The sequence below is a fragment of the Dermacentor albipictus genome, chromosome 1 (assembly GCF_038994185.2).
Source record: "Dermacentor albipictus isolate Rhodes 1998 colony chromosome 1, USDA_Dalb.pri_finalv2, whole genome shotgun sequence".
NCBI lineage: Eukaryota > Metazoa > Arthropoda > Arachnida > Ixodida > Ixodidae > Dermacentor > Dermacentor albipictus.
This window is the reverse complement of record NC_091821.1, coordinates 158,805,102-158,832,797: the sequence shown is the minus strand read 5'-3', so window position 1 is coordinate 158,832,797 and position 27,696 is coordinate 158,805,102. Positions and strand designations below refer to the sequence as shown.

Sequence of the window (27,696 nt, the reverse complement as noted above, 5' to 3'; positions counted from 1 at the left end):
AAACATTTTTTTAAAGATCATGCTAGTATATGACCTTTTTAGCATGAATAAGTGACAACTCTGACAAATAATTATACTGGTTATTAGTGTTTAGTTAGTAGTTATAAACAAAAGATGTTCACGGGATTCCCCAGAACTAAAAATATCAGCAATAAAAAAAAGTCTAAGGTGTTCCAATGCCATAACACCTCCCCTATTTATGGCCTAGGTTATGTCACTTTCCAACATATCTGGCAAAGCAGCTGTGCTCATAGAAAGAACATGTTCACCAAAGCATGAAAGAGGTATGTTTTACCTTACAGCGTATATGCTTCAGTAGTGCTTCCATCGCAGGTGACCCACAACGCATCTTGAAGTCTAATGGTTCCATTCCTTTCTGGAGAAGGAAAAAGGCACTCCCAATAAATAAAAATTGTACAAAAGAAGTGTTCAGTCAGAGCAGCTTACCCTGTCAAGTGTGTGCTCAGAGCAGCCAGCATTCATGAGGAGCTTAATTAAATGATCGCCATCAGGCATGGCATAGGCATAGTGGAGGGCAGTGCGGTGATGCTGTAAAAAATACCGGCAGCTGCAGGGCTGATAAGAGAGGCAGCAAACATGTCAATTTGAGCAGTGAACCTACCTGATCTAAGAGGGTGTCCACAGACTGACCAGCAGGAACATTGTGTAAAATTGTTTTTACAATATGGGGACGGTTGAACAGCACAGCTCTATGGAGAAGTGGCTGGCCATCTCCCTGGAAGCCACAAAATTTCTTAAAACAGCTTTGATGATACCAAAACATCCAGAGAACCTACAATATGCTTTACACTGACAGCTCGGGTCCAATCTGGACAGCTGTATTGCTCATTCAAAACTGTAACTATATGAAAATTTTTCAAAGGGGCCAAGAGTCGCCTTTTGTGCAACAGTAAAACAAGATTCCATTAATTCTGCTTTTGTAAAAGAAAGCATTAGTTATGATTTAAATGGGTTTCTATGATTAAAATCATATAAAGGTCTGCAGTCAACAAGTCTACTACACTAAAACATTTTTTTAAGCATGATAACACAACATCCACGATCTCTAGACAATGCTGCTGAGATCATGCAAGCCAAATATTATTCTGTAGCATGCAGTTGGGAACCTACATTTAGCACAACAGATCACTTGCACTTTTATGTGATTTTCCAAATACCCATTGCTTCTTTTTTTTTCTCCCCCTTAGGCAACATCAGTGATGACATTACAAGAAGCATAACAGCTGTTAGATTCCAGCCATTGGGTGCACGCACGCACACCCTTTCAAATCATTTAGGATATGGAGGAAATGCCCATCCTGTCACCATTCCCTTTCGAGTGTCAAACACCAGCTTTTAAGGGCTATTATAAGAACTGTGGAAAGAAGAAAGGAGTGATGGATAGAACACTGCTATCAGCATCACCCCATCCGAGAGGAACTGAGCATTGAAGGGGATCTGGGAAAGCGAATATTGCACTCTTTATACCTCTCTTCATATTGGGCCATTTTCAAACATTTCTTGAAAGGCATATTTGCACTTATTCCAATATGACATTGTTCAGTTTCAAGAAGGGTTTCAGGCCCCCTTTAGGAACAGTGGCCTAACAACAAGTGCACCAAAGAAACATGGGTCTATGAAGGCGTAATTGGGCTAAAACTGCTCCAGGGATCCAATACTAGCATACCACGAGTTTGACAGCAGTTTTCAGTGGAATCATTCTAGCTGTTATGGCTAGCTACTCTTACCAGTACATATACATCCCATATTCAGCAATGACTACTGCAGGATAGTAATTCAAGCAGATAATACTGGCTAGCATGAGTAATAACTTCATGTAATCTGTGATCTAATAAACAGAAGTTTTTCTTTTTCCAGTTTTCAAGCAGTTCTATTTACTGACATAATATTTGAAGTGTGGTCTCGACTTTCTCTGCTTGTAGTAAAACATCCAATATAATTGATGTTTAGCTGGGTCCTGAATGCCTTATTTTAAACTTGTGTCACCACTTGCACCAATTTAGAAACAAAACGGAGTTGCTATGAAAATTCAAGCTGATATGTGCAGGAAGGCACAACAGTGTTTTCTTTGATGCATTGTAAAAACTTGCTTATCTCCATATGAGGGGCAATTTGGTATCGGTATAATTGAATGCAGCTGAGACAAAATAGCGCACATATTAATGATAAGCTACTTGCCTTTTGACATGCTTCCCAGGATATATTTGTTCTGAACACTGCAGAACTGTATGTTCTCAATTCTTCAAATCTTTCAAAGTTTCCGTCCTCAACAGCTCGTGAGAGTTCTGCAATCTGTTTCTGAAAGCAATGACATAGGCTTAGCACCACCAAAGCAGCACAATTTTCCACTTTTGTACTTTGGTTGATTAAATGTTTTAGTTTTGGGCTCAACTAAATCTGTTGAGCTCAACTAAAGCCCCAAAGGAAAATGCGTCGCACTGGCGGAGCGTTGAAGAGGAAGAAGCGGCGTGAGGTTTTTGGGTGATCGGCCATACTTGTTGGCTCTGGTGGTAGTCCAGCCACATATCTGCTTCTTCGAAGATCTTGTAGGACTGGGTTGTCCAGGGTGTCCAGTACACAGCATCTCCACCACTTGTTACGGATGTAGAATGGATTTATTTACAGAGAAAAGCGTAGAGAAGACATGGGATGGTTCGAAACAGCTGATCACCCAAAAACCTTGCACCGCTTCTTCTTCCTCTTCCATGCTCCTCCGGTGCGGTGTTACAATATTGTGCATCATAATTTTTGCATTAATTTTTATATCTATAAATCACTGGGAACAATTGCAAACATTGAATTTCAGTTTGGATGGTCATAATGTCTTTAGATTGACTGCTTTGTGGAAACTGATAATCATGTTGTTGGCATGGCATAGCATTGCCACTGGCTAGGGAAACATAGTTCCTACCAAAGTGATCATTAGACACATCTACTGGGCTTTTTGAAGCACTTGTGGTTGGCCAAATGCACCATATTTTCCTGTCTTGGCCTTTATCACAAGAAGTCACCGTCATCAAAAGCTCTACATCAATGCATTTTTAGTAAAACTGTGTGGGAATGGCTGAGGCAGTGGTTAGAAAATAAAGTGCATTTTGTCTGTTTATCAAGACAGCTCATGTAAAAGAATAGCTTATTAGAGGAGGATTCGAAATTAGGAAAAGCATCTGAAGTGATCAATTTATGGTCACTGCACATCTACTTTGGTTTTTCGGACATTTGTGGGATGTCTTTAAATTTTTGCTATATGCCCCATGGATATCGATGAGAAATTCTGAAGTAAGAGCTTTGTATATCCATCAAACATCCAGAGTGGTCATTCAGTTTCAGGAAAAACCAACTGTCAACGTGCTTACCACCCATACTCCAGACAACAAACATTTCATATGCAGCCACCCATATAAAAGTAGCTCTGTTTAAAGCAAACATTCGCTTAGTACAAACAGTTTCTCATCATTTACCAGATCTTGCAAGAAACCCATGAAGGGTTTTTCACCAACAACAACTCCATGGCTGTAAAAATTGTGCTAGAACAACACACACATTCGTACACATCCACCTAACCTCACCCCTGCCCCCCATGAGAAGCCTTACACCCCCTCCCCAAGATATTTCCAAATTTCCCTCTTCCTCCTAGCCCATTCTAACTCAGCCAACCCTCACAAGTTTGTAGCCCCCCCCTACCCCCCCTTCCCTCCCAAAAAAAGAAATGCTTGGCAGCACCACAAATGGTGATAGCCAGTGGCAACACGTAAAGCCAGATTGAAACCCATCTCCTAGTGTACACCTTTTTCGGAACACTCTGGCATTGTTTCAAATTTCAGAACGACATACCCTGAACATTGGATGTTTCATCCCCAAGTGGCCACAGAGGGATGGTGCCGATTTCTACATACAGTTCTCTTTTTCTTTAAATTTTTTGTCACTGGATTTTCAACAGCCTTAGACCATTTCATTCGCCTTTTCATCTCAGTATTTGAAGCCAGTATAGGTTTGTGTGATTGACAGTACTGGAACAACATTCATCATCTCAGAGGTATATTGTTGACATTGAAGGAGTACTGCATGAAAACCTTGTGTCTCACATTTTTTGCTTTTTAGGTAGCTGTTGGCTCTATAATTACATTTTCAAGTCTCAATTTCTTGAGAACAAAAGAAGTACATGGTGTGGCACAAGTTCCCACACTCATATAAACACCCACAAATAGCTCACGCTGCATTGTAACAAAAAGCACCTTTATGCGCACATAGCATGTTATACAATGTACATAACAATTCTACTTTTCGAAAAGTCCGCCTCTCACCCAAATGCAACCTTTGAGCCACTTCACAAATGAATTGATAGCTGCGTGGATATGCAGTATTCTTTGTTTCATTCCAAGCTTTCTCTAGCGCCTGATGAAGAGAGGTCAAATTCCTATGCGGAATAGACCAAGCTGTGCTTTTGAACACAGGAAAGACTGAATAGTCGAGAAGGCTTAGATCCAGACTTTTTGGGGGCCATTCTGAAGGAGAGTTGAAGTCGGGGAAGTTCTCTGCCTACCATTGTTACACCACCTTTGCCTTGCGAGCTGGAGCCAAATCTTCTGATACTTTCACTGACAATTTGTGAAGTTTGATTCATCCCAAAGCAGAACCACCTTCTTATGGACATCTTCCAGATAGTTGGTGCTGTTAAGTTTCACTCTCTGCATCAAGAAAATCAACAGCATCTTTTCATCAGAAATGACTGCCCAAAAAACCATCACAGATTGAGGGTGAGAAACACTCGAGGTAATCCTTCCACTAATGTTGGCTTCTTTGAGGCTTCCTGTCAATATTACGAGCAGTAAAACAGCGCTAAACAGGACAAGGAGAGGGACACAGACAACAGCACTCGTAATCATGAACCAACCAGCCCAAATGCGTACTCTCCTGTCAATGCTTTATTGTTTTGGTGGTTTACAAAGTGTTGAATGTTGAACACAGTCTTGTGTGTGAAGAGATTGCTGTGGTAGCGTACCATGCTGCGAAAGTGTTTGAGCAGGACCTTGCATCTTCCGAGCCTGGTCTCTCTCATGTGCTCAGTCAGTCCATGGGTTTTCTGAACCTTCTAGGAGAAATTCTGCAGGATCTCTTTCACAATTATGAAAGAAAGTTCAGAAAATCCTTTAGGTTGCACCATTTCATGCACAAATCTATGGGTGTCCTGTAGAATTTTTTCCCTCTATTTTCGTGATTATTTGGGGTGCTGTGGTGACTTTAGGTCTTCCAGAACACTTGTTATCATCGACAGATCCAGTCAATTTTAGCCCTTCCATACCATCATAGACCATTCTTATCAAAATTCCAAGCTTTCACTAAATTTCTGCAGCATGGAGTTCCTTGTTGTAAAGCTTTTCCATTCCGGCTTGCAAATATCTGGTTATGGTCATCCCAAGAGCAAAAATGTACATTTGCATATCAGCGGTGGAAAAGAGAAGGCACATATAAAAACAGTAGTTTAGAAACCGAATGAAATAAACACAGAGACTTTTGTATAACTGATTTTCGGAGAGTGCAGAACTTTTATGACGCCCTGTAATTATGTCATCTTCTAAAGCAGTCCGTGTGAAGAATGTTGCTTTAAAGAGACCCTGAAACGATTTTGACGACTTTCTACAAACGTACTGAGTCGTTAGAGTAGGTCCTTCTGATCATTAATTGACGCATCTAAGTGCTCTGCGTAAAGCGTGTAATTTATTATAAGGTTTTAAAAATGCACATCACTGCCGATCGCAGCACACTGCGCGGCGGAATTTTAAGCTGCCCCTACCCATATGACGCAAATCACCCATGTGACGTCAGTGAGGCGAGCTATCCGATTGACTGACCAGGGCACTGGTCAGTCAATGGTGATCGTAATAGTTGAAATGTTAGTTAATTTGTTTTTATAAAAAGAAAGTAACATAAAGGGAATGCACAAGAACAATTTTTCAGTACATTAAGCACTTCCGGCACACAACAAGTGTCGTGTGCTTGTGTTACAATGTGCTTCGTCTTTGACGAGGGCTCCGCCGTCAGTGTCGGTCTGTCTTTTCGCGAGCGCTATGATTCGACTTTGTTGCGTTGTGGACTGCAAACGGAACGACTGGCAATATGTCAAGCTGCGACATCGTGTCCCTCTGCAAGCCAGTAGACGAGAGAACTGGCTGCAGCGCATCGGACTGCCGCTGTCCGATCGGCGCCAGGATTTGCGCGATTGCGGCCGTCACTTTACACCAGAAGATTACTAACGCAATAGCGTTTTGCGAGTCCGGTATTGGGGTAAACCCAAGCGCAAGGGGACAGGGCCTGGCCGTCTCCCCTTGCATGTCATTTCAGGGGAAGAACAGAAGAGCCAATGTGAATGGTCTGCACGGTGCAGCCACCTGGTGGCATAGAGCTCAACCACACACAACAGCAGTAACAAAATGTAGTCTTCTTTGCTGCTGGTGTAAATTTTTTGCAGCAGTGTAATCGTTAACACGTTGTTTTTGTAAATGTTTAAAATGTTTTACACTTGGTTAGAGCAATATTAGCTCTTTCTTTGGGTGGTTAAGCTCTGCGCCAACGGGTGGCTGGACCGTGAAGACCGATCAGGCAGCTCACGTACGTCTACGCTAAAGTTCCTTCATCAGCTTAAGTTTATGCCTCCACCGTTCTGCCGAAACGTTAAGCTAGTGTGTGATTACCGAAATACCAGACACGTTCGGCACTACGACAGAATGATCGCAATGCACGCTGTTTCGATAGCTCTCGCTTGGGGTCGACGGCCAAGCGGCTAGCGGAGAGGTTTCACGCAGGCGAGGGGCTCCAAAACAACCAGAAGTGGACGATGTGACGTCGCATCGTGACGCAGAACCAGTGAAGGCGGAGCTTAGCCCCGATCGCTCGGCAAACGAGTTGAGGGGGAAAAGCATCGCTAGAGAGGAGGGTAACTTGTAATCGCTTGTAGCTCCATTAACATGTAACACTTCACTTAAATTGTGGTGCGAATGTTCTACTTAAGCTGTACCCTACGTGCCTACAAAATTTGTCCGAATCATTTCAGGGGCCCTTTAAGATAGTATTTCAATGATAATTATACATTTTGCAAAAGAGTAGCAACTTGTTCATACATTTTGGAAAAAAACGAGATAATAAATTTACTAACTGGGAAACATACTGTCTCCAGACCTCGGCGGAGGCCTTGATGGATACATTACCAAGTGTACCGGTGTCTCAGATGCCAAAGGATCGGTGCAGCTCTCAGGAGCACCCAATAAAGACAAACCCCGCATCACGGGGCCCGGAAAGGGCCCAGTGGGCTAACATAGTTTTTTTCCTCTTTTAAACACACATCACAAAACACTTTCACTGTGGATACACAAATACTGTATAAGAATGTCAGGGGTCTTGTCCACAATCTTGATGACGTTAAAGAACTCCTACATAAACATAATCCAAAGTTGCTGTGTGTTAAAGAGACGCATCTGAAACACACACACAAACATTCTTTGTCAGTGCACCATTTTCTGAAAAGACCACGACGAGGCTCACGCCTTGTGCGGCATGCAGTGCAGCAATCATTGTAGACAAGTATGTTATTAAAGTCGTCGGACGATCTCGCCGCTGCCACCGTTTGTTAGAGTTGTCGGACGATCTACGAGCTGTAGGCCGATCTCACCGCTGCCATTCAGATGTAAGATTTGGCAGTTGTAGCTGTAGGAATGAACTTGGGAGGAACTAGGTGAACAGGATTTAGTTACATTATTTACATCTTAGACAAGCCATACATAGACAGTCTAGCGCGACTCCCATATGGAGCCCGCAAGACTAACATACAGCAAATAGCTTACGAGCACACAGCTCACGAGTACATTTCTAGCACGACACGAGCACGCAGCTCACTAGTACATCTCGAGCACAACAACGAGCACGCTCTAGCAGCCGACAATCGCTGCTTATAAGCACTTGGTCCCCCCTTGATTCCAAGCGGACGGAAACGTTCGTCCAGTCATCGTTCGACGTCACTAAAGATGACCCACCCTTTTGGAGGTGGAGGAGAGCTCACATACACGTGCCGCTCACACACACTGGTGTAAAGGTCCGGAGCCGACGTCAGAGGGGCTTCGTAGAAATCTGCTCCATCCCGGGTGGCACGCCGGGTAGCACATTGTGTGTTGTCTTGAAAAGCTCATGGGGAGGTGCCGTTAATTACCTCCCCTCGAGAACTCCCCTGAGCTGACCCCGCGCCACGTGGCTGCCGGTTATTCGCAGTTCTCTGAAGTGCGCCCCGTCTGGTTGGATTGGAACACGTGCAGCGGGCTGAAATAGCTGGCATGTTGTCACCCTGTACAGCCATTCCTAACAGCTCCTCCATGGCCCAGAAAATCTCGCCTGGCCAGTGCTGGCAACCGCTGGGCAGGAAGAGAATGGCTGGCGAGCAAGACGATGGCTTTGCTCTCTGCAACCCCTGCATACTTGGAATGCCTTCAACCATCTCACAACAACTGGCACAGAAGAGTCGACCCGGCAACACAATACCGCTCAGCGTTCAAATGCCCGGAATCAGCTGTTAATCCACCAGGCCTCCTATCACAATTTCAATGCAAGACACTCAACTGGGAAACCCCATATTTTTCCCCAAAATATTGTGCCGCCAAAGCAAGCGTTCCTGTTCCTCTTGAGTTCGACCAAACCCGACCGTCGCGCTGCACAAGAGTAAAGGTTTACCGAAGGCTCTCAAATACCAATACCCCAACGTAACTTAAGCAGCCTAACTTCGCGAACAGCCAGTTCTTATCCTATCACAGTGGCATACTTATCTCATGTACTGCTGCCACTGAACCGTCTGGCCAACTCCACAGGTAGGTAAATACAATCGCGCTAGCTTTGTGGTCTCTATTCAAAACGCGTACTTGCGACGCTTACTCACATTTGTTCCTTTAATCCACACAAGACACGTTCCTTAAATAAACAACCAAACTTGCGTAACTAACGCAACACAGAGGAACCTTTGAACAAATGTGTCTTTTACTAACTAGCTCTACGCACGCGTACTAGAGAAGTCGGAATACCGCTGCCCTCGACACACACGAGCACAACCAAGGCATTAACAATCTGCTTCACTCTGTCCACACAGGACACACGCTGAAGGAACTAAGAGCTTTTCTCAGTGCAAATCACGCACTTACTGGAAATCTATGCGCTTAACCTTGGAAAATAAAAAAACACATATAAAAAAAAGAAGGTTAACTAAAACACACGCGCGTTATCATAGGCCTCTCAACGATAACCTTGACACTCAGCTTACTCGCACACACAAAGAGAAAGAAAGCCTATCTACTTATTAATGAACACCTCGTGAAACTACATGTTTACTTAAAACGCGTCTTTCAAATCTCGAGCTTTTCAAGCAAAACAAACAGATCTCATACCTTACATATTGGAAGAAACTTAAATCGCGAAAATTATCTGAGTGCTCAAAAATAAAACAAAACAACACGCTTTACTTCCACGGTAGCTCTCTTGGCCTCCCGTTCCCGATTGCTTACGACTGACTCATACTTTGAGTCGTACCCGAGGTGGTCGCGGTCCGAAAGCTACTCTGGCTACGGGGGAACAACAAAAGGGCCGACTCACTATCAACTCCCCCAAGACGTTACAGTCCCCTGCCAATTTGCGTCCTGGCGCCCCGTTTTCATCATGACCTCGATTGACCGCGTCGCTACTCCCCACCTGGTCTCGTCTTGCCACCTTGCGCTTCTTTGTACTACACGCTGAGCTTCGAAAAGAACGACGGAACGACGAGGAATTTAACTGCCCCGTGCCCTTTTTCCGCGTCTGTGCAGAACATGCTTCTCGGTCTCTATGTGACCGGTGGCTAAAACGTGCTTGATGCGCACACGTCGTCCGTGACGACCGCACCTTTCTTTTCTCTGCGCCCTGCCTTTTCACGCCTGTCGCCGTCTTTGGGTTTGCTACATTAGCCACCGCATTCCGATCTTTTCGGCGCTTCTTTCTGCGGCGCTTTCTCCTCGACCTTTCCTTCATGCCGTCATCTCGCGCCTCGTGCTGGCCGTTACGCATCTCGTCGGCCCGGATCGGTCTCTTACCCGCACAGTTTGAATGATCCTTAACTAAATCATTCCTCTCTTGGCTACCAAGACTGGCGGAGAGCCGCACCGATCCCTGAACAATGCAGTTGTCTTCTCGTGAGCTACGCAGCTCGCAATCCTGAGAGCTGCCCTCAAATGCATCGCTCAGCTCGCACTCCACTTCTGCATGCAGATCTGACTCAACATGGGTGCTCGTGTCTGTCAAGTCCGTAGTACCCTGTACCTCGCTAACGACCTCGCTACCATGAGATGCGACGCACACGCGCGGTAACTGTGCCAATTTGGTCGCAGCTGGCCTAGCTGTCTCTACAGTCCTCTGTTGGCACAGCACCTCGTCGCTCTCACTTTGGCCTTTATTGGCCTCTGTTGCCACAAAGGCATTGTTAGCTGCTAGCACTTCGAGTTCACCTGTGAACGTGCTGCCACTCTCACAGGTACTGCTACTTTTCTCGGCTTTCGACTGAAATCTACTGTCTACTTCCTCCCACTTTCGCTACGTCTAGCCTACAGATTTCTCAAGCCCCTGTTGACTTCGCTCGATTTCCAGCTCCAAACCTTGAATCTCTTCGTTCAATGCATCAATGTACTGCCTCATTGCCTCTGTTAGGCCTTCTTCCTGAGAAATTCTTTTCAGATCCTGCCTAGTTTTTTCCTGTTCTTGCTTAAATTCTTCCTGCTCTTGCCTAATTGCTTCCTGTTCCTGTTTTTTGTTTAGAATTCGTTTACTCATTTGTTCTATGAATTTCGAATCAGTGTTATTTTCTAGAATTGTCTTACGAATTTCTTCTTCCGTCAAGTCCTCCTCTACGTGTACCTCGATCTCTTCACACAACCAGAACAGGTCAGCTGTTGTCAAACACATTAGGACCATGGTCGCTACTTTAAGCTTTGCCTCTGCTGTCACACAATACTTGTTGCGATACCCACGCAAATAAAAATACAAGTAAAAGATCCCCAGCGAATCAAATTCAAAAACACAGAGAAATTGAAGCCTGGTAAATGTTACAGCCAAAACCAAACGCTTACCCACTGAAGCAGCACCATATCACCAGTCCTTCTCCACCGTACCCAGTCAGTTGCAAGAGGTGGTCAATCCCAAGTCGCCTCCAACTGGATCAGGATACCGGTCGGTCACCATGCGCCAATGTCCGTCAGCTGCCGTTGCTGTCTCCAAGTCGTAGGCCGATTTAGGAGCCGTAGGCCGATCTAGGAGCCGAAGGCCGATCTCACCGCTGCCAACCAGATATCAGAGTCGTCGGACGATCTCGCCGCTACCACCATTTGTTAGAGTTGTCGGACGATCTACAAGCTGTAGGCCGATCTCACCGCTGCCATTCAGATGTAAGATTTGGCAGTCGTAGCTGTAGGAAGGAGCTTGACTCTTCGTCGGGACTTAGGAGAGCAGGATTTATTTACATTATTTTCATCTTAGACAACACATACATCGACAGTCTAGCGTGACTCCCATATAGAGCCCGCAAGACTAACATACAGCAAACAGCTTACGAGCACACAGCTCACGAGTACATTTCGAGCATGACAACGAGCACGCAGATCATTAGTACATCTGGAGCATGACAGCGAGCACACAACGAGCATGCACTAGCAGCCGAAAATCGCTGCTTATAAGCACTTGGTCCCCCCTTGATTCCAAGCGGACGGAAACGTTCGTCCAGTCATCGTTCGATGTCACCGTTCAATGTCACCGAAGATGACCCGCCCTTTTGGAGGTGGACTCACATACACGTGCCACACAAACACACTGGTGTAAAGGTCCGGAGCCGACGTCAGAGGGGCTTCGTAGAACTCTGCTCCATCCCGGGTGGCACGCCGGGTTGCACATTGTCTGTTGTCTCGAAAAGCTCATGAGGAGGTTCCGCCAATTACCTCCCCTCGAGAACTCCCCTGAGCTGACCCCGCACCACGTGGCTGCCGGTTATTCACAGTTCTCTGAAGTGCGCCCCGTCCAATTGGATTGGAACATGTGCAGCGGGCTGAAATAGCTGGCACGTTGTCACCCCGTACGGCCATTCCTAACAATGTATAGCTTGTGTAGCCTTACAGACACCCCTTGAGGCAATGTCAGTTTGGCGAGTTCTTTTTAATAAGTTGGTTACAGTTTGTTCCATGTACAGTAGAACTTCGTTCATAGGCTCTGGAAAAAAACTGAGAGAAAAAACGTACTAACCAGGAAAATATATGATCTGAATTAACTAAAATATTTGAGACAACTATTGTTGACATCTACGTAATGAGAAGCGCCACACAGATCCTTGCGGCACAAGATGCCGACGCGCGTCGAGCTATTGTGCTCCAGCGGCTTGAGATGCATTTTGTTGTTTTCCTATTGCGTGGTGTTTTAAGAGGGCAACGGGAAACCGAAACAAAATCGTTCTGGGGGGCACGCCAGATGCCGCCGAAGTGAAACGTGACACCCACAACACGGCCTCCGCAGCAGGGAACGGCGGTGCATTTGGAATATCGTCGCCTGCTTAAAGCGTGCATTACGGTATTGGCGGCGAGGAGTTATGGAGCCGCCATCTGTCGGAAACACCTCCCTTGCATAGTATGAGGGATCACGCGGTGCTCACCTCATCGGTTTTGCTTACAGCGCTCAATAATAACACCATGCGGCAGCCCTCCTGGAAACTTATGTAGGCACTCTCAAAATGAGGGAAGTTTTTGACTGTCGATATAGTAATCTTGGGCAAACTGAACGCACAGAATCATTTACAGATGCTATCTCTTTACCGAATACGTAGAGCGAACGCCACTGTGCGCGGTCGCCGTGATGGAGTCTCCCGAACCGGCTTCTTGCGTGAAAGGTAGGCACAGGCTGAGAGTAAACTATGTGAAATATGTTCTTGTAGTGGGCTGTCTGTATAACCAAATGGAGCATAACAGAATGAAGCGTCAATGCAGCGATCGCACGGGTTCAGTGACCGACTGCGCATCTGCATGCATATGTCCGTGCACAATGTTTTGCTTTCGCTGTTAGCGAGTTTTCGCACCGTGTCGTGAGCTTCAGGCCGCAGCATATGAGCATTTGACAGCACACTAGCAACCATTGTTGCGTGGACGCTATCAGAACTGTTAAAATAATTTTGTTGTAAAGACTTCGACGCCTACGGCGACTCTGATGTGCCGTCGTGACGATTCAATCTTTTCTTGTCTTCTAAATTCTTGGACATTTCAATATTATTTCTCAAGTTGTGTCGCACTGTATATTTATCGGTCTTCTCAGCGTGCGATTTCCCTCCGCTCCTTTTTTGTAATCCAGTGCATTAATTCATAACACAAACATGACCATATATGCCATGGCTTTTTTTAATGCGCTTCTTACCGCTCCCTTTTCATTTTAGTGAACTTGCCAGAATCTAGTACCAACAAGTTCATAGACCTAATAAAGCTTCATCACATTAGCCCGGCAGCGGGCGCAAGCGAGCGTCTCAGTGCGCATTTTCTGCTACTCACCGGACATCGCACAGTCCCGGCGCCATAGCAGAAATTTTCCTCGCACGTCTGTGCTTGCTGCATACGCGAGTTGTAGCCGATGGCTGTCTAACGGTTCTAAGTTTCGCAAGCCAAGCTTCACGCAGCTCCTTGTCCTGCAGCTATGTGTGAATAAGGCTCACACAGGGCTCCGTTGCGTACGTCCAGCACTGCGGCACCGAGTCTACCATGCTGCACACCTCTAAAGGTAGCCACTACCTATTATAGTACGTTTAAATGTTGTCAAGCAGACACACAAGGCGGTAAAGCCTCAGCGCTTAATCAGAACCGCAGCACAGATGGGACTTTAAACTTTTGTTTTCAGCTAGCTTCGGCACTTCCGAAGCAGCCGATGCAGCCGCTGTGTCCACGTGATCCCTCATGCCACGTCACGCCGACGATGGCGCCAGCTTTTCCAGTGGTGGAGCTCGCCCCTAATAGCGGACACATTTCACGCCCCTATAGGCGTCTTGTGCTGAAGTTTAAAGTATAGTAGTGGTGCCTAGTGGTGGCGAGAAACGTTATCTGGGTAGTACCAGTTTGGGTAGTATTGAGCCCTGGCTGTGGCGAAGTACATTTCTAGCCCGAGTTTTGCATCGATTTGCACTTTTTTCTGCCCTGTTGCGAGTGCGAAAAGGCTCGTCACTTCTCACAGACCACGCCACAAGCTGGCCGCAGCCTATAGCTTAATGAAAACAGGCTCTCCGTGTGCCGTGGGACGTAATGCTGGAAGCAGAAGGAATCGGCGACGCCGATCCGGAGGGACCTTGCTCAGCCTCGAAAAAGTGTCACCATTGTTACTGCTGCGTCATGGGCTGCCATGAACAAGAAGGCCTGAATCCCAACATCAGATTCTACCGTTTTCCTTCAAGGCCTCAAGAAGCGGAGCGTCAGGCGTGCTGGATAACTGCAGTTCGTCGCGCTGGGTAAGCGAAACTTCGCAACAGGCTGACTGCTTCGCTTGTCTTGCAGCTTGCTTGATTAACTGCGTTGCTAAAAATCAGTCTTTTGCACCTACAGTGTCGACGGCAGACCGACATAGCAGCAGGCATGGCTGCTATGTCGAGCAGCACAGGTTAGAGAGCTAAATGTGCTCATCCTTGACCTCAAGCCAGCACGTTGAGGCAGCGCAGCAAGGTACGTATAGTGCGGAATATAGGTCGAGGTTTTTTCCAAAAAATATTACTAAAAGTTCACCCCTCGACTTATATACCGGCCCTTGGCACAACATGAATAGTCGTCTGGCAACATGTAGGAGCGCAGACCTTTCGGCATCCGCATCGTTATCGCCTCCTTGGTGACCTCTCTGTCACCAAGAAGAATAAGAAGAGGTCTCAGGCAGGGCTGTCCATTGTCGCCTCTGCTTTTTATGATTTACATGAGCCAAATGGAAAAGAGATTAGAACAGTGCACAATAGGAATGGACATAAGCTATATGCTGGAAGGGTAGAAGGTAGCTCAAGTACTAGCCGGACTGAGGTATGCAGATGATATTGTACTGCTTGCTGACACCCGAGTAGGGCTACAGGAACTAATGAGCATATGTGGAGAGGAGGGAGAAAAATTGGGACTGCAATTCAGTAGAGAGAAGTCTGGGATAATAGTATACATTGAAGAAAGGGGGGAACCATTGGAAATACAAAACACTAAGATTGATCATGTTGAAAAATACAAGTATTTGGGCATATGGCTAAACGAGGGCAAAAAGTACTTCAAAGAACAGGAAAAAATTACGATTGAAAAAGTGAAAAGGAACTCAGCTGTAATGAAACACAAGGCACTTTGGAACTATAATAGGTACGAGGTGGTTAGGGGCGTATGGAAAGGGGTTATGGTACCTGGCCTCACATTTGGAAATTCAGTACTGTGCTTGAAATCGGAAGTTCAGGCATGCATGGAAACGAGACAGAGAAGTGTAGGCAGGTTGGCCTTAGGAGCACACGGGAACACCCCTAATGAGGTAGTGCAGGGGAACATGGGATGGACGTCATTTGAAGGTAGAGAGGCAATAAGTAAACCAAAATTTGAACAGAGACTCCCAGCACTGGAGGAAAAAAGGTGGGCAGGAAAAGTGTACAAATATCTGTACATGAAAAGTTTGAACACAAAGTGGGCACTCAGAACGAGGAAGCTGAGGAATAGATACCTACAGCCGAGGGAGGGGGTCCAACGTGGTTCTAGTGTGGGAAAGGAGGTGAAGGAGACAGAAAGGTAAATGTGGGAAGAAAGAATGCTCGGAAAGCCAGCGCTATCAATGTAATAGGTCACAAAAACAGGAGATTAAGAGAGAGCTCTTATTTGATAACTCGCGGGGCAGCTCACTATTATTCGAAGCTAGGACGGGGGTTTTCAGAACGAAAACATACAGGGCTAAATTTGAAGACGTGGACCTTCGGTGCACAGCTTGCAGAGCCGAAATGGAGACCACTGAGCATATAGTGCTGAGATGCACACACCTTCGCCCGACCCTGGCAGAGGGAACAGTGGCAGACATGGAAGGGGCATTAGGTTTTCCCGGGGAACGAGGGCAAATAGACGAGAAAAGAGTGGCAGTAACGAAGGGGAGGCTAGAGGATTGGTGGAGGAAGTCAAGAGAGAGATAATACAATAAATCGGGGAGATAATGTTTCCTCTACTTTTTTAGATAATTATTTAGGGGAAAGGAGGGGAGTGAAAACTAGTTTAAGGAAAAGAGGATATAAAGAAAGGAAAAAAAATAAAATAGGAGGGGGAGTAAAAGGCTAGGTGGCACCAGCCGCCGCCCGTTACAAAGGGTATAGCCGCCATCCATCCATCCAGCGGCCCAACTCGCGGGCGCCGCGCGGTTCTTTATACTATGGCGCGGTGCACCCGGAGCTCGAAGACGGTGGCGGATTTCGTCCGCAAGCATCATGCCAGATCTTTGCCAGTGACAGCAGAACTCATCCGCATCAAAGCTATTGAGATCACCCGAGAATCCGGACTGCCTAAGGAACAATTCAAGGGCTCCATTTATTGGGTTCGTCACTTCATGCGATGCAAGGGATTCGCACTTCGACGGCCGCATCAATCTACCAGAAGCTGCCAGAGGCATACAAGGACAAGCTGGTCGAATTCCAGTGCTATGTTAACCGTCTCTGGCAGCAGCATGGCTACATATTGGGACAGATCGGCAACGCTGATGAAACGCCGGTGTGGTTCAACATGCCGTCGCCCACCACAGTGTGTGAACGCGGCGCAAAAGAAGTCAAGCTTCTTTCTACGGGGGACGAGCATTCGCGCTTCACGGTGATGCTCGCGTGTACTGCAGACAGCAAAAAGCTGCCCCCATACATAATATTCAAGAGGATGACGCTGCCAAAAGAGGCTTTCCCACAGGATGTCGTTCACGTGAATGAAAAGGGCTATTGAATTAAGACCGTCTGGAATCGGCGACCCGGCGCACTCTGCGGTGTCCGAGCATGCTCGTCTTGGATGCCTTTCGCGGGCATCCAAGACGAGCAGGTGTGAAGCAGGCACTCCGCGACGGGAGGACGGAACTCGCCGTCATTCCGGGAGGCATGACGTCAACACTTCAGCCACTGGACGTCGTGCTCAATAAGCCCTTTAAAGACCGTGCCCGTGAACAATATAATCAGTGGATGGCCGGCGACAGCCCGACGACCCCAACCGGCCGGCTGCGCAGGCCGCCTCCTTCCACTGTGGCCACAATGGGTGTTGCAGGCTTGGCGCTCGCTGCCCGACGATATGGTGGTGCGGGCATTCAAGAAGTGTTGCATTAGCAACTCCTTGGACGGCACCGAGGATGAAATGTTGTGAGACGCAGCCAGTGAAAAGCAGTCGTCTTCGGACGAGAGTTCAGACAGCTCAAACGAATGAGCAGGTGACGAGTCTGGCGGCACCACTAAATAAAACGAAGTTTTGTGCCTTATAACTTTTATGTTGACTTCTTTGCTTCAATATAAGGGGGTCGACCTATATTCCGCCTCGACCTATATTCCGCATTATACCGTAGTATTGATTGCAGCACATCGATGTTAGAGCGCTGTCATTAAAAGCTACATCAAGCGAGCAGCGCACGAGTTCGCACTGCAGCGCGATTCGCACGTACGTTACTGCGAGCTCATATACATTGCATCAGTTATTTAACTGTTGCTAAAGGGACAAATGGTCGCTACTACAGCGCAGGCATAACTACTTGTCTAGTGGCATGCAGTCAACAAAGGTTGCAGGAGACCCGCCGTTTCGTGGCATGTCAAAAGACCGCTGCCGTCACGGCGCGTAAGATCGTGCGCTCGAGCAGTTCGTACATCGCGGCATGCTGAAAGACCGCTACCGTCGCGGCACGTACTGTCGTGCGCTCAAGCAGTTCCGTACACATGATGTCTGCTTATCGCTGCTGTGAATTCATTTATAGCAAGCATTTCCTCGCGTTTGTGTGCCTCAATCTAGCAGCGTACAAGTTAACCTTACCTGAAGTTCAACTTCGTACGCAACTTGCTTCACTTGCGATTGACACCGCGCTAAAACTTCGCCGCTTATTTCTTGAACGGCATACATGTATTCGCCGTTGCATAATTTCGTGCCTTTACGCAGTGTGCCACCCCTGATAAAATCTTCGGCGCCCGATATTCGCTGCAAGCCGTGGTACAACACAACTGAAAGTGGCGGGTCCATATTGTAAACGTGCTTTCCGAAGCAGACGACCGAGCTTGGTACTACCCAGTTCAGGACAAAGGGCGCTTTTTAGCACTATTTTCGTAGCGCCCCCTGGGCAAAGCAGGAGCCCCATAGCCTGGTTGGCCTGGTGACCGGGACGTAGCAAGCACACATGATGGATGACGAAACGAACGCTACAATGTCCAACAACGACGCCCCAGCTCCTCAGCCCAAGTCAACAGTGACAGCCGACATCTCTGCCCCCAGCATTGCCATGGACGCTATTTCCAATGCACAGGTTGCCCAGGTTACAGTGTACTAGAATACTTCTAGTTCACTGTACCCAGGTGCGGCTGCCGCCGTTTTGGCCGAAGGATCCCGCTGTGTGGTTCACGCAAGTAGAAGCCCTCTTTGATCTGCGGCGCATCACATCGCAACGTGTGATGTACATGCACATCATCTCAGCACTTTCCTCTGATCAAGGCAGCTGATGAGTTCGATGACGTCATGAGAGGCCCACATCCAGCCGCAGCCTACGACCTTGCTCACACGAGATGCAACATAGTCTTGCTGCACAGGTTGATCGCCTTTCTTGGGCTGGCTACCCTTTGGCCTTAATTTCAGCCATAGCGGCAGCTTCTGAGGCGCACAAAATGTGATGCTCAGTCAAGGAACCAGCTGGTTGAAAGACACAGGTTTGCAGTGCTTCTGTATGTGCATGATGTCTCCCATAGGCTAAAAAAGATTGGGCAGCGTGCAGGAATCACAGTCATTTTCTCAGCCCTGGAAAAGCTGGCAAGGCTCTGTAAACGTGTCAACACGCCTAAATCACGTCAGAGTGGTTTCTCCGTCGGGCACAGAAAACATTTTGTGACATGCGCAACGAATGTGGTTTACCAGATTCCCCTGTTTTGCAGCAGTCAATATGTTGGACAGACAGGCAGGAGCTTAAACAATCATTTAAGAGAGCACTGTTACAACATCCATAACACTGTTCACGGCCGCTTGGGTATCCATTGCCAGGACTGCAGTGCGTGCCCCTCTTTGAAGATAGGGAAGCTTTAGCGAGGCACAGCTCGCAGCTCATGCAGAAAACTATAGAAGCTGATTTCATCAGAAAACTGGGTAGTGTGTGCATTATTCGCCCCTCTATTGCGCTGACCCCTAGTGAAGTCACGTATCTCAACAGATAGAAGTTGTAATGGTAGTCTTTTTCAAGTGACCATGTTCTTAGTAGTATGACTTGCTGCCAGAACACCCCTTGTGACTGCCTTTCGTTTTCTGCGCATGCCCCCTCTTGTATATATACACATGATGTGGCAACGCAATAAAATATTGTTGGAAGTCAGCGCAGTGTATGTCGTCTCTCGCAGTCCTTGTCCTTCGTGCTGTACACCATTTTTTATCGTGAATTACCAACTAGCCCAAGCAACCACCCTAGATGTTCCAAGCATTTGAGAACACAGCAGGAGATTATCATCTGTCATAATTTAGCACAGAAGCATACCAGTGACATTTTACACTTTGTTTCAGTTGCAAGCAACTAGTACACAAATATAACTGGCACAAATTATATTTGTACTTTCAATATCCATCATAAATCCTATATGGATGTCCAATAAGCTTGATTAATGCGTAAGCATACTTGAACGTATTCATCAATTATTATTGTTGTTGTTGTTGTTGTTGTTGTTGTTGTTGTTGTTGTTGTTATATCCTTGGACATAAAGCACACCTAGATATGTTTGTAATTGTCTGTTTGACTCTTAAATGGATATCCCATGGCTATTGGTGGTTACTTCGAATAAAAGTGGCAATTTCATCTGAAGGGTGAAGAAATGAGAGCAATAGCAAGGTTTAGCATTGCGCCTGAAGTCCTCGGATGGTGACACCCATTAAAAAAGATCAATTTCAACAAAGTCAAACAAGGGTTTTTAAATGGGACCCAAATGGTTCTAAACGGACATTATCAGAAGTCCAATTGGACATCATTGGATGCCCATTTGGCTTCAATTAGACATCACTAGACATCCAATTAGTTAGTGGGGCTAGATATACCGGGTGGTCCCTATCAGACCCAATTGCAAGTCAATGGATGAGTAATGCCGTGAAACAACAAAATAGTTCATAATGATAGCATAATTATGATGTGTCTTCAAATAAAATATATTTGTATTTTGGTGCGATCAATAGCAGAAAAGAATTCAGTTTCTTTTTGTGAAGTTAACAATCTGTCTCGAAACTTTACCAATTTCTCTTTAACCATACGGCACCACTTGGTCAACCAAACTTTTCTTACATATATAGCACCTGTCATGTATCTCATAGTGAAGTGGTGAATGCTTGGTATGTCACTGCAGAGAATTTCCACAATGTGTTCATATATGACTAAGCTTCTCGACATGAATTTCAAGTCTATCAATGCCATATTAAAGTTAAGACCCATACAAGCTTGTTTTTTTCTTCTTTTTGTTGTTCTTTAAATGGGTCCCAACGAATCCAATTGAGAGACCAATTGGGTCCAATTGTGTTCAAAAAACCAATTGGAAATCCCAATGGCTATTTTCAACTGGGATTAACTATGCGCGGGTAAAACTATTGCGGATGTGGCATATGCGCACGTGCCAAAACTTCCGGCTCCCTTATAAGCTTTGACATGCCGTGTAAGGCCTGTAATGGCATTACACAAGTGCCACTGCACTGCCCATAAAGAGTGGCACCAATGAGGTTACATCACTTTCAGATTGTGAGCATTAATATTGTTATACACTTTTATGCGAAGCATATTACTAGAGCTCAACCCAGCTCCTCAGGCGCAGCGGTGTCGCCTTCAATACCACGTGACACCGTGACGTCACGACAGAGGAGAAACGAGGCTCCAACTCGCGCCGTCGCTCGCGGCGTTGCCTTCAAGGCTGACCACGTAACACCGTGATGTCACGACAGAGGAGAAACGGGGCTCCAGCTCGCGCCGTCGCGGCGGTATATAAGCAGCTGCGCTTGCCTCTGCTAGACACTCACGAGGTGAGATGCCTCCTGGAGACAGAGCTGCTCGTTGGAATGAGAAGCGAAGGTTGCGGCGTGCTACAGAGACTGTTTCTAGGTGGCTTTGCTACGGCGCAGCGACTACGCGCCCCGCATCGGACGCAGTGAGCGTCGAGCAACGCAGCGTTCGGCGCGACAACGAAATGTGCGCCTGAGCAAGCGCCGCATGCCTGAGCCGACGCCGACGACACCGGCTTTTCTGCGACACGAGCTCCTTAACGCTGTCGCGTTAAAATAAAGGCTAGTATGCTTCGCATCCTGGGCTTAACCTTAGCTAAGCCACAGCCAGTTTTTTCTTTTTCATAGTCTGAGGATTAAAAAAGAAAAGGCATGCGCTGTCAAAGAAATGTTTCACGACTTTTTGTCACACTAGAATTCTAAATATTCTGAAGAATAATTCAGTCATGAACTTAAGACCTGGTATGAGCAACTTTGGCGGTTAAGCAGTACAGCATCTATCTCGCATACATGGCATAGATAAACATATATCATACATATACATAAATATATACGGAACATTAAGGCAATGCTGACGGCAAAAATTCACCTGGAGTATCCGTATAATTGCTACCACAACAAGAACTAAAAAATAAGGGACAATTTACTGTCCTCCAAGCTTTTAGAGTTGATGGCCCTGGACACTCTTGAAAGTGGCTATATTTGTTCCAATACTGAAGCTCTCCAATGACTTCACAGAGCTTTTCATTATGTAGTTTTTAATGCTTTCATCCTGTGGAGAGTGGGAAACTAGTAAAGGCATTTCAGTTTGAAGGATAAACCAGTGATTGGCTACATGAGCAAAATAACAGACTATGCCAGCAAGTGGCAACCACACATGCCTCACCAAAGGATGTATATAGTATGACGTTATTGTTTACTTCCCTATTCCACAAGTAGGGTGATGCAAGGCACCTCGGTGTAATCGAATATCCCAGGTTACACATAGAAGATGCTCAATTTAACAGACCACAGAAAGAGGGGCGTGCAGTTGGTTTTAAAATTGTGTTGCTCCACAGAACGCTTACCCATAATGTGAACTGAATATAATTCTGTGGTTTTATGTGCAAAAACCATGATTTTGATTATGAGGCATGCTGTAGTGGGGGACTACGGATTAATTTGGCCACTAGGGGATCTTTAACGTGCTCCCACTGCACAGGACACGGGTGTTTTTTGCATTTACCAAAATGTGATCAGACCTAGTTGTAAATTTTTTTTATCCAAAGGTGATGCCAAGCCTTTCATGAGCAACATCACAAGAGAGACGTGATCTTTTCTTTAAAGAGGAATGTTAAGCTGTATCAGCAAATCATGCATTTATAATAGCAGAGCATCATTGCAAGGTAAAACAGCTACTGTAACATGGTAGCAAAGCATAATACTAAAGCAAAGTAACCTTGCTTTTGACAGTGTTTACTCGAGCCTAGTAGTTATAAGTAAAGAAGGACAATATTCCATTCCAGATGGCTCAACCTGTAAGGTTTTCATAACCTTTCCTGCAACAAGATGGCCAAACTACATGAAAGTACTTTAAAATTCATGATGTCACGCTAACATACCAGTGCCCAGATCTAACCAAAAATTCAAAAACAGGGAAAAAAAAAGGGGGCGGGGTGATTTTTGACTTGTTTTTCTTCAAATGAATGTAAATAAGAGCATCTGCACATTTTCTTGGTCCTGAACCTTTCCTTTTCTTTGATTTTGATGCGCTACTCCAAATTCCTAACTAGCCCAGTATTCTACCTTAGTAAACAACAGTATTGAAAGACTACTTTGCCAGTACATATAAACTAATTTAATGTTGCTCTTTAGTGCTGCTTTAACACATTTTTTTTTCTAGGGAGATTCAAACATGTCATTCTGCACTCAGTCTTGCGCTTGTAACTACTAGAACATATACCACACCTGGTAATCCGTTATACCTTCCAGGTATTTGACAGTATCAGGTGCCAACTGCATCAGTGATTCCTGTTCAGCAGAAATTAAAAAAAGGAAGAACACATAAGTGGCCAGTAGTTATCTGATTAACTAATGCTATAATTTTTAAGATTCTTACTCTCGGAAAAAGCTCTGTAATGTGGTCATACCCACATAAGGCTAGTAGCTGCCGCTGATCAGGATAACTTGCGGGATTTTTCACCCACTCCCTAACAACCTGAATTTTTCAAAACAGCCACACAAAAAAATCAAGTTGACATTTTAATGATGACATGTGACAATAATATAGGAACTTACCTTATCAACAGCTTCAACATATTCATATTGTTCAGCATGCTGAGCAATGTCTCTCACTGTCTTGTTATCCTAGATTAAAACAAAAAACAGTACCCTATATACTTAGTACTTAGACAGTTCATTACTCCTGTCCAGAAACTATGAAATTACCAAAAGATGTGATTGTATTGTTACCGGGTTTCTTCCAGCCAGCAACTCAGCACCTCCACGGTATATAAGTATTTCTAATGTCACTGGAGGTATTCTTTTCTCAAGGGCAACTTCCAGAATAGTCCTGCTCTGTAAATTTACAAGTGATGAATGTATTTTAGCAGATCAACACTGAAAATGTCACGTATTTACAGGGTCCTCACCTTGTACAAAAGTCTTCTGATGACTTCCCGCTGACTTGGCAAGTCCTTTGGCATCAGTGCATTGGCCAATTTGGGGCTCATATCCGTGGTAAGAGCAGAGAAAAGAACGGGAATCTCTTGCTGCTCATGGAGGGACACACGTGAAAGTTAAGCTTGTCAAGTTGCAGTATCAAGATACACTATAACTTACATTGTCCGCATCACGCATAAGTGTAAAGATGTGACAGCCTGCTGACACAAGAAGCCTCACAATGTCCGTATCCTTGTTAGCAATGGCATAGTATAGAATTGGGGCACCGTGGTCACTCTGCAAGTGAAACATGCATTGTGTATTCTGGATTCCAGAAAAAAAAATGTGCTGCTGCTGCTATATTTAACCTGAATATGTGAGCATACCCTTGCAAAAATCTCAATACGGATTTGTATTAAACTAATAGTTTCATTTAATGTACAACCTAATTAGTCTGATAATAAGATATTTGTCTATACAACTTTTTATTAGATTAATGTAAATTAGGTATTTGCATTTGCTACTTATTAGCCTATAAGTAATTTATATTTGTGCATACACAATTTAATAGTGGATGCATAATTATGTGAAATGACAAAATAGGTAATAATAATAAGAATAATAGTCAAATCTCGATAATTTGAACTTGAAGGGGCCCAAAAGTTTGCTAGAAAAAAAAGTTTGAATTAAAGGAAATGCGTTAAATGGAGGGCTTACATGCAACACTGCGTTAGACAGGGTATGTGCATTGAGTCAACAAGAGTGACAAGTTCCGGAAGTATCATAAGAAGCCAACACAGACACCAAGGGGAACAGTGGGGAAATTACTTGTACTGACTAATTGAAATAAAGAAATTATAAATTAATGGAATTGAAAGTGGATGAAAAATCAACTTGCTGCAGGTGGGGAGCGATTACACATTTTCGGATTACACGTGCAATGCTCTACGAATTGAGCTACCGCGGCGCCGTCTTCCAATCCACTTTCTGGGGTATTTATGTGTTACTACTAGAGCTAACCCTGGGAGTGTTAGCCAGTGCCACCCCTCACAAATCTTGGCAGCGGATGTGGAACATCCTCTCTGCCGCATGTGTCACGAGTACTGTATCAGAATGGGCTATCGCGCATGTGCGCCGATATCGTTTGCCACTTCTTTCCCTGGCTCTCCTTTCCCTCGCTGCCTACGCAAGTACATAAGTGTATGAATAAACGACCAGTTGGTCATTCTTTGTTCAGCAACAAGTCGCCTCGGTCCATTACATCAAACGCGATACATGGTGTCAGAAGTGTTTGTCACGGCAGCAGAATGGACGCCGTCAAGCCCCCAGAGCCGTTGCAGCTTTCCGGAAACTTGAGAAGAAACTGGCTACTGTTTAAGCAGAAGTTGGAACTCTACATCACAGCGACGTCGTCAGGCAAGCCAAGGAAGGAAGCTGTAAAAGCGGCAATACTTCTCAGCACCGCAGGTGACGATGCCTTGGTCATGTACAACAACTTCGTGTTTGCCGAAGGTGAGGACAAAGAAGATTATCAAACTTTGGTCAGGAAGTTTGAAGAGTACTGTCTCCCCGAAGGAAATGAGGTTTATAAAAGGCACGTTTTCCGCCTTCGAGTGCAGGACGAGGCAGAACCATTTGAAAGCTTTTTGCGGGATCTCAAGAAGCAAGCGAAACTCTGCAACCTTGGAGAGCTTGAACCATCCATGATAAGGGACCAAGTGGTCTTTGGCATCAGCGATAAAAAGCTCAGGCAGAGGTTACTTGGCGAGAAGGACCTTAGCTTGCAGAAAGCTGAGCAAATGTGCAAAGCAGCCGAAGTTTCTGTGCAGCAAAATGCATCATGGTCGAAGGAAAGGCTGCAAGTAGAGTACACGAGAGAAACTGAACGAGACAGCAAAAAACAATATCGATGCCGTCAATGCGGAAGAATTCATGCGCCAGAAGAATGACCGGCTCGCGGACAGTTTTGCTACGCATGCAAGAAAAAGAACCACTTTGCGGCATATTGCAGAAGATGCCAGATAAACCAAGTCGACGAAGCACAAAAGGCCGATGATAACTTCGATATCTTGAATATTGGCGTGTGCGGCATAACTGACGGCGCGGGAGCAGATTGGACAGTTCGCGGCAAGATAGCCGGCCAAGAATTGCGATTTAAAGTAGACACTGGCTCGCAAGCCAACCTACTACCTCTGTCTGTGTTCAGGCGTGCCAATCGAGCAATGGAGCCAAGAAAAAGCACAGCAGTTTTACCGGCATATAACGGAAGCATTATCAAGCATGTGGGAGTCTCAACAGAAGTCCTGAGCATAAACGGCCAAGAACGTGACGTTACATTTTTTATTGTGAAGAAAGGTCACCATGCCATCATTGGTCTCGAGGCATGTCGGGAATTCGGACTGATTCAAACAGTGAATACAGTAGACTCAAGTGAAGAAGGCGCTCCCCAGCTGGATTTTCCCCACCTATTTCGCGGAACCGGCTGCGTAAAGCGACTGTACAAGATGGTACTGCGACGGGATGCCGTTCCAGTGGTGCAGCCTGCCCGAAGGGTACCGTTGGCGATGAAGGAACCGCTTCGCGAAGAACTGAACCGCATGGAAGGGGCCTCTATCATTGCGAAAGTGGACGAGCCTACCGACTGGGTAAGCCCTTTAGTTGTAGTAAGAAAAAAGGACGGCCGGCTTCGCATATGTTTGGATCCAAGGGCCATAAACAAAAGCATAATGCCGGAACATTACCCGATGCCATCCCAGGAAGACATTGAAAGCGAAATATCGGGCGCAAAGTACTTTTCTCGGCTTGACGCAAACGCTGGCTTCCATCAGATACCATTGGACGATGCCACGTCACGCGTGTGACTTTCGCAACGCCCTTTGGGCGCTACAGGTTTTTAAGGCTGCCGTTTGGAATCTCTTCAGCGAGCGAGGTCTTCCAGAAGACATTAACAGAAATATTCGAAGGCCTGACAGGAGTACGCGTATACATTGACGACATTCTGGTCTGGGGAGATTCGACAGAGCAGCATAATGAAAGGCTTCGAGCCGTACTAAAGCGAGCGGAGCAAGCTGGGCTGACGTTTTTTGAAAAAAAATGTGTATTTTGCGTGACACAGGTGACATTTCTTGGTGACGTTATCAGCAAAAACGGGGTCCGTCCCAGCCCAGGCTTAATTGAGAGCATACATGCCATACCACCTCCGAAAGATAAGCAGGCGGTTCGAAGAATGTTGGGCGTCGTGAATTACTTTCGCAAATATGTACCCTCACGCAGTGAAAAGACGTCATTACTTCGTGGCCTTATGAAGGAAAGCATGGTGTTTGAATGGACATCAGCACACGCGCAGGAATGGGCTCAGATCTGCGAAGCACTGATACACCCACCGCTTCTAGCACTCTTTGATTCAAAGAAAGAAACGAAGGTAACGGCAGACGCCTCGGGAACCGGCATTGGTGCCGCCTTATTGCAAAAGCACAGAAACGACTGGCGTCCAGTCACGTACGCATCGCGGGTTCTGAGTGAGAGTGAAACGCGGTATGCTCAAATCGAAAAGGAGGCGCTCGCTATAGTTTTTGCGTGCGAAAAGTTTCATCAGTTTGTGTATGGCCGCAGGATCCTGGTCGAAACTGATCACAGACCACTGATTGCTATCGCTCAAAAAAGTGTTGTGGACATGCCACCAAGGCTGCAGTGATTTTTCATCCGTCTCTTCAAATATGATTATGTCTTGAAATTCATCCCTGGGAAAGACTTGCTGCTCGCAGATATGCTGTCCCGTGCTGCCACGCTGCCTGGGTGCGCT

At 45.8% G+C, this 27,696-nt stretch overlaps 2 protein-coding genes across 16 annotated transcripts in view; one reads left to right on the top strand and one right to left on the bottom strand.

Moving 5' to 3' along the window:
- Positions 1-27,696, bottom strand: part of LOC135910677 (putative ankyrin repeat protein RF_0381) — a 48,947-nt gene that overhangs the window by 3,878 nt on the left and 17,373 nt on the right. For 4 of the 14 annotated variants that reach the window (XM_065442784.1, XM_065442768.1, XM_065442719.1 and 1 more), the window contains 10 exons: positions 24,075-24,191; positions 23,885-24,004; positions 23,682-23,810; positions 23,532-23,600; positions 23,353-23,451; positions 23,202-23,264; positions 2,196-2,319; positions 623-732; positions 448-549; positions 296-376 (listed from right to left, as the gene is read on the bottom strand). In XM_065442784.1, the coding sequence (XP_065298856.1) occupies positions 296-376; positions 448-549; positions 623-732; positions 2,196-2,319; positions 23,202-23,264; positions 23,353-23,451; positions 23,532-23,600; positions 23,682-23,810; positions 23,885-24,004; positions 24,075-24,191 (1,014 nt within the window). Of the gene's footprint in view, positions 1-295; positions 377-447; positions 569-622; positions 733-2,195; positions 2,320-19,984; positions 20,075-23,201; positions 23,265-23,352; positions 23,452-23,531; positions 23,601-23,681; positions 23,811-23,884; positions 24,005-24,074; positions 24,192-27,696 lie in introns of those variants that run through there. The other 10 variants (XM_065442775.1, XM_065442727.1, XM_065442735.1 and 7 more) reach the window with 10 other exon arrangements.
- Positions 13,670-27,696, top strand: part of Naam (Nicotinamide amidase) — a 91,895-nt gene continuing 77,868 nt past the window's right edge. Inside the window, exon 1 of one of the 2 annotated variants that reach the window (XM_065442915.2) lies at positions 13,670-13,821. The gene's annotated coding sequence lies outside the window, so the exon portion shown is untranslated. Of the gene's footprint in view, positions 13,822-14,516; positions 14,540-27,696 lie in introns of those variants that run through there. The other variant, XM_065442936.1, reaches the window with a different exon arrangement.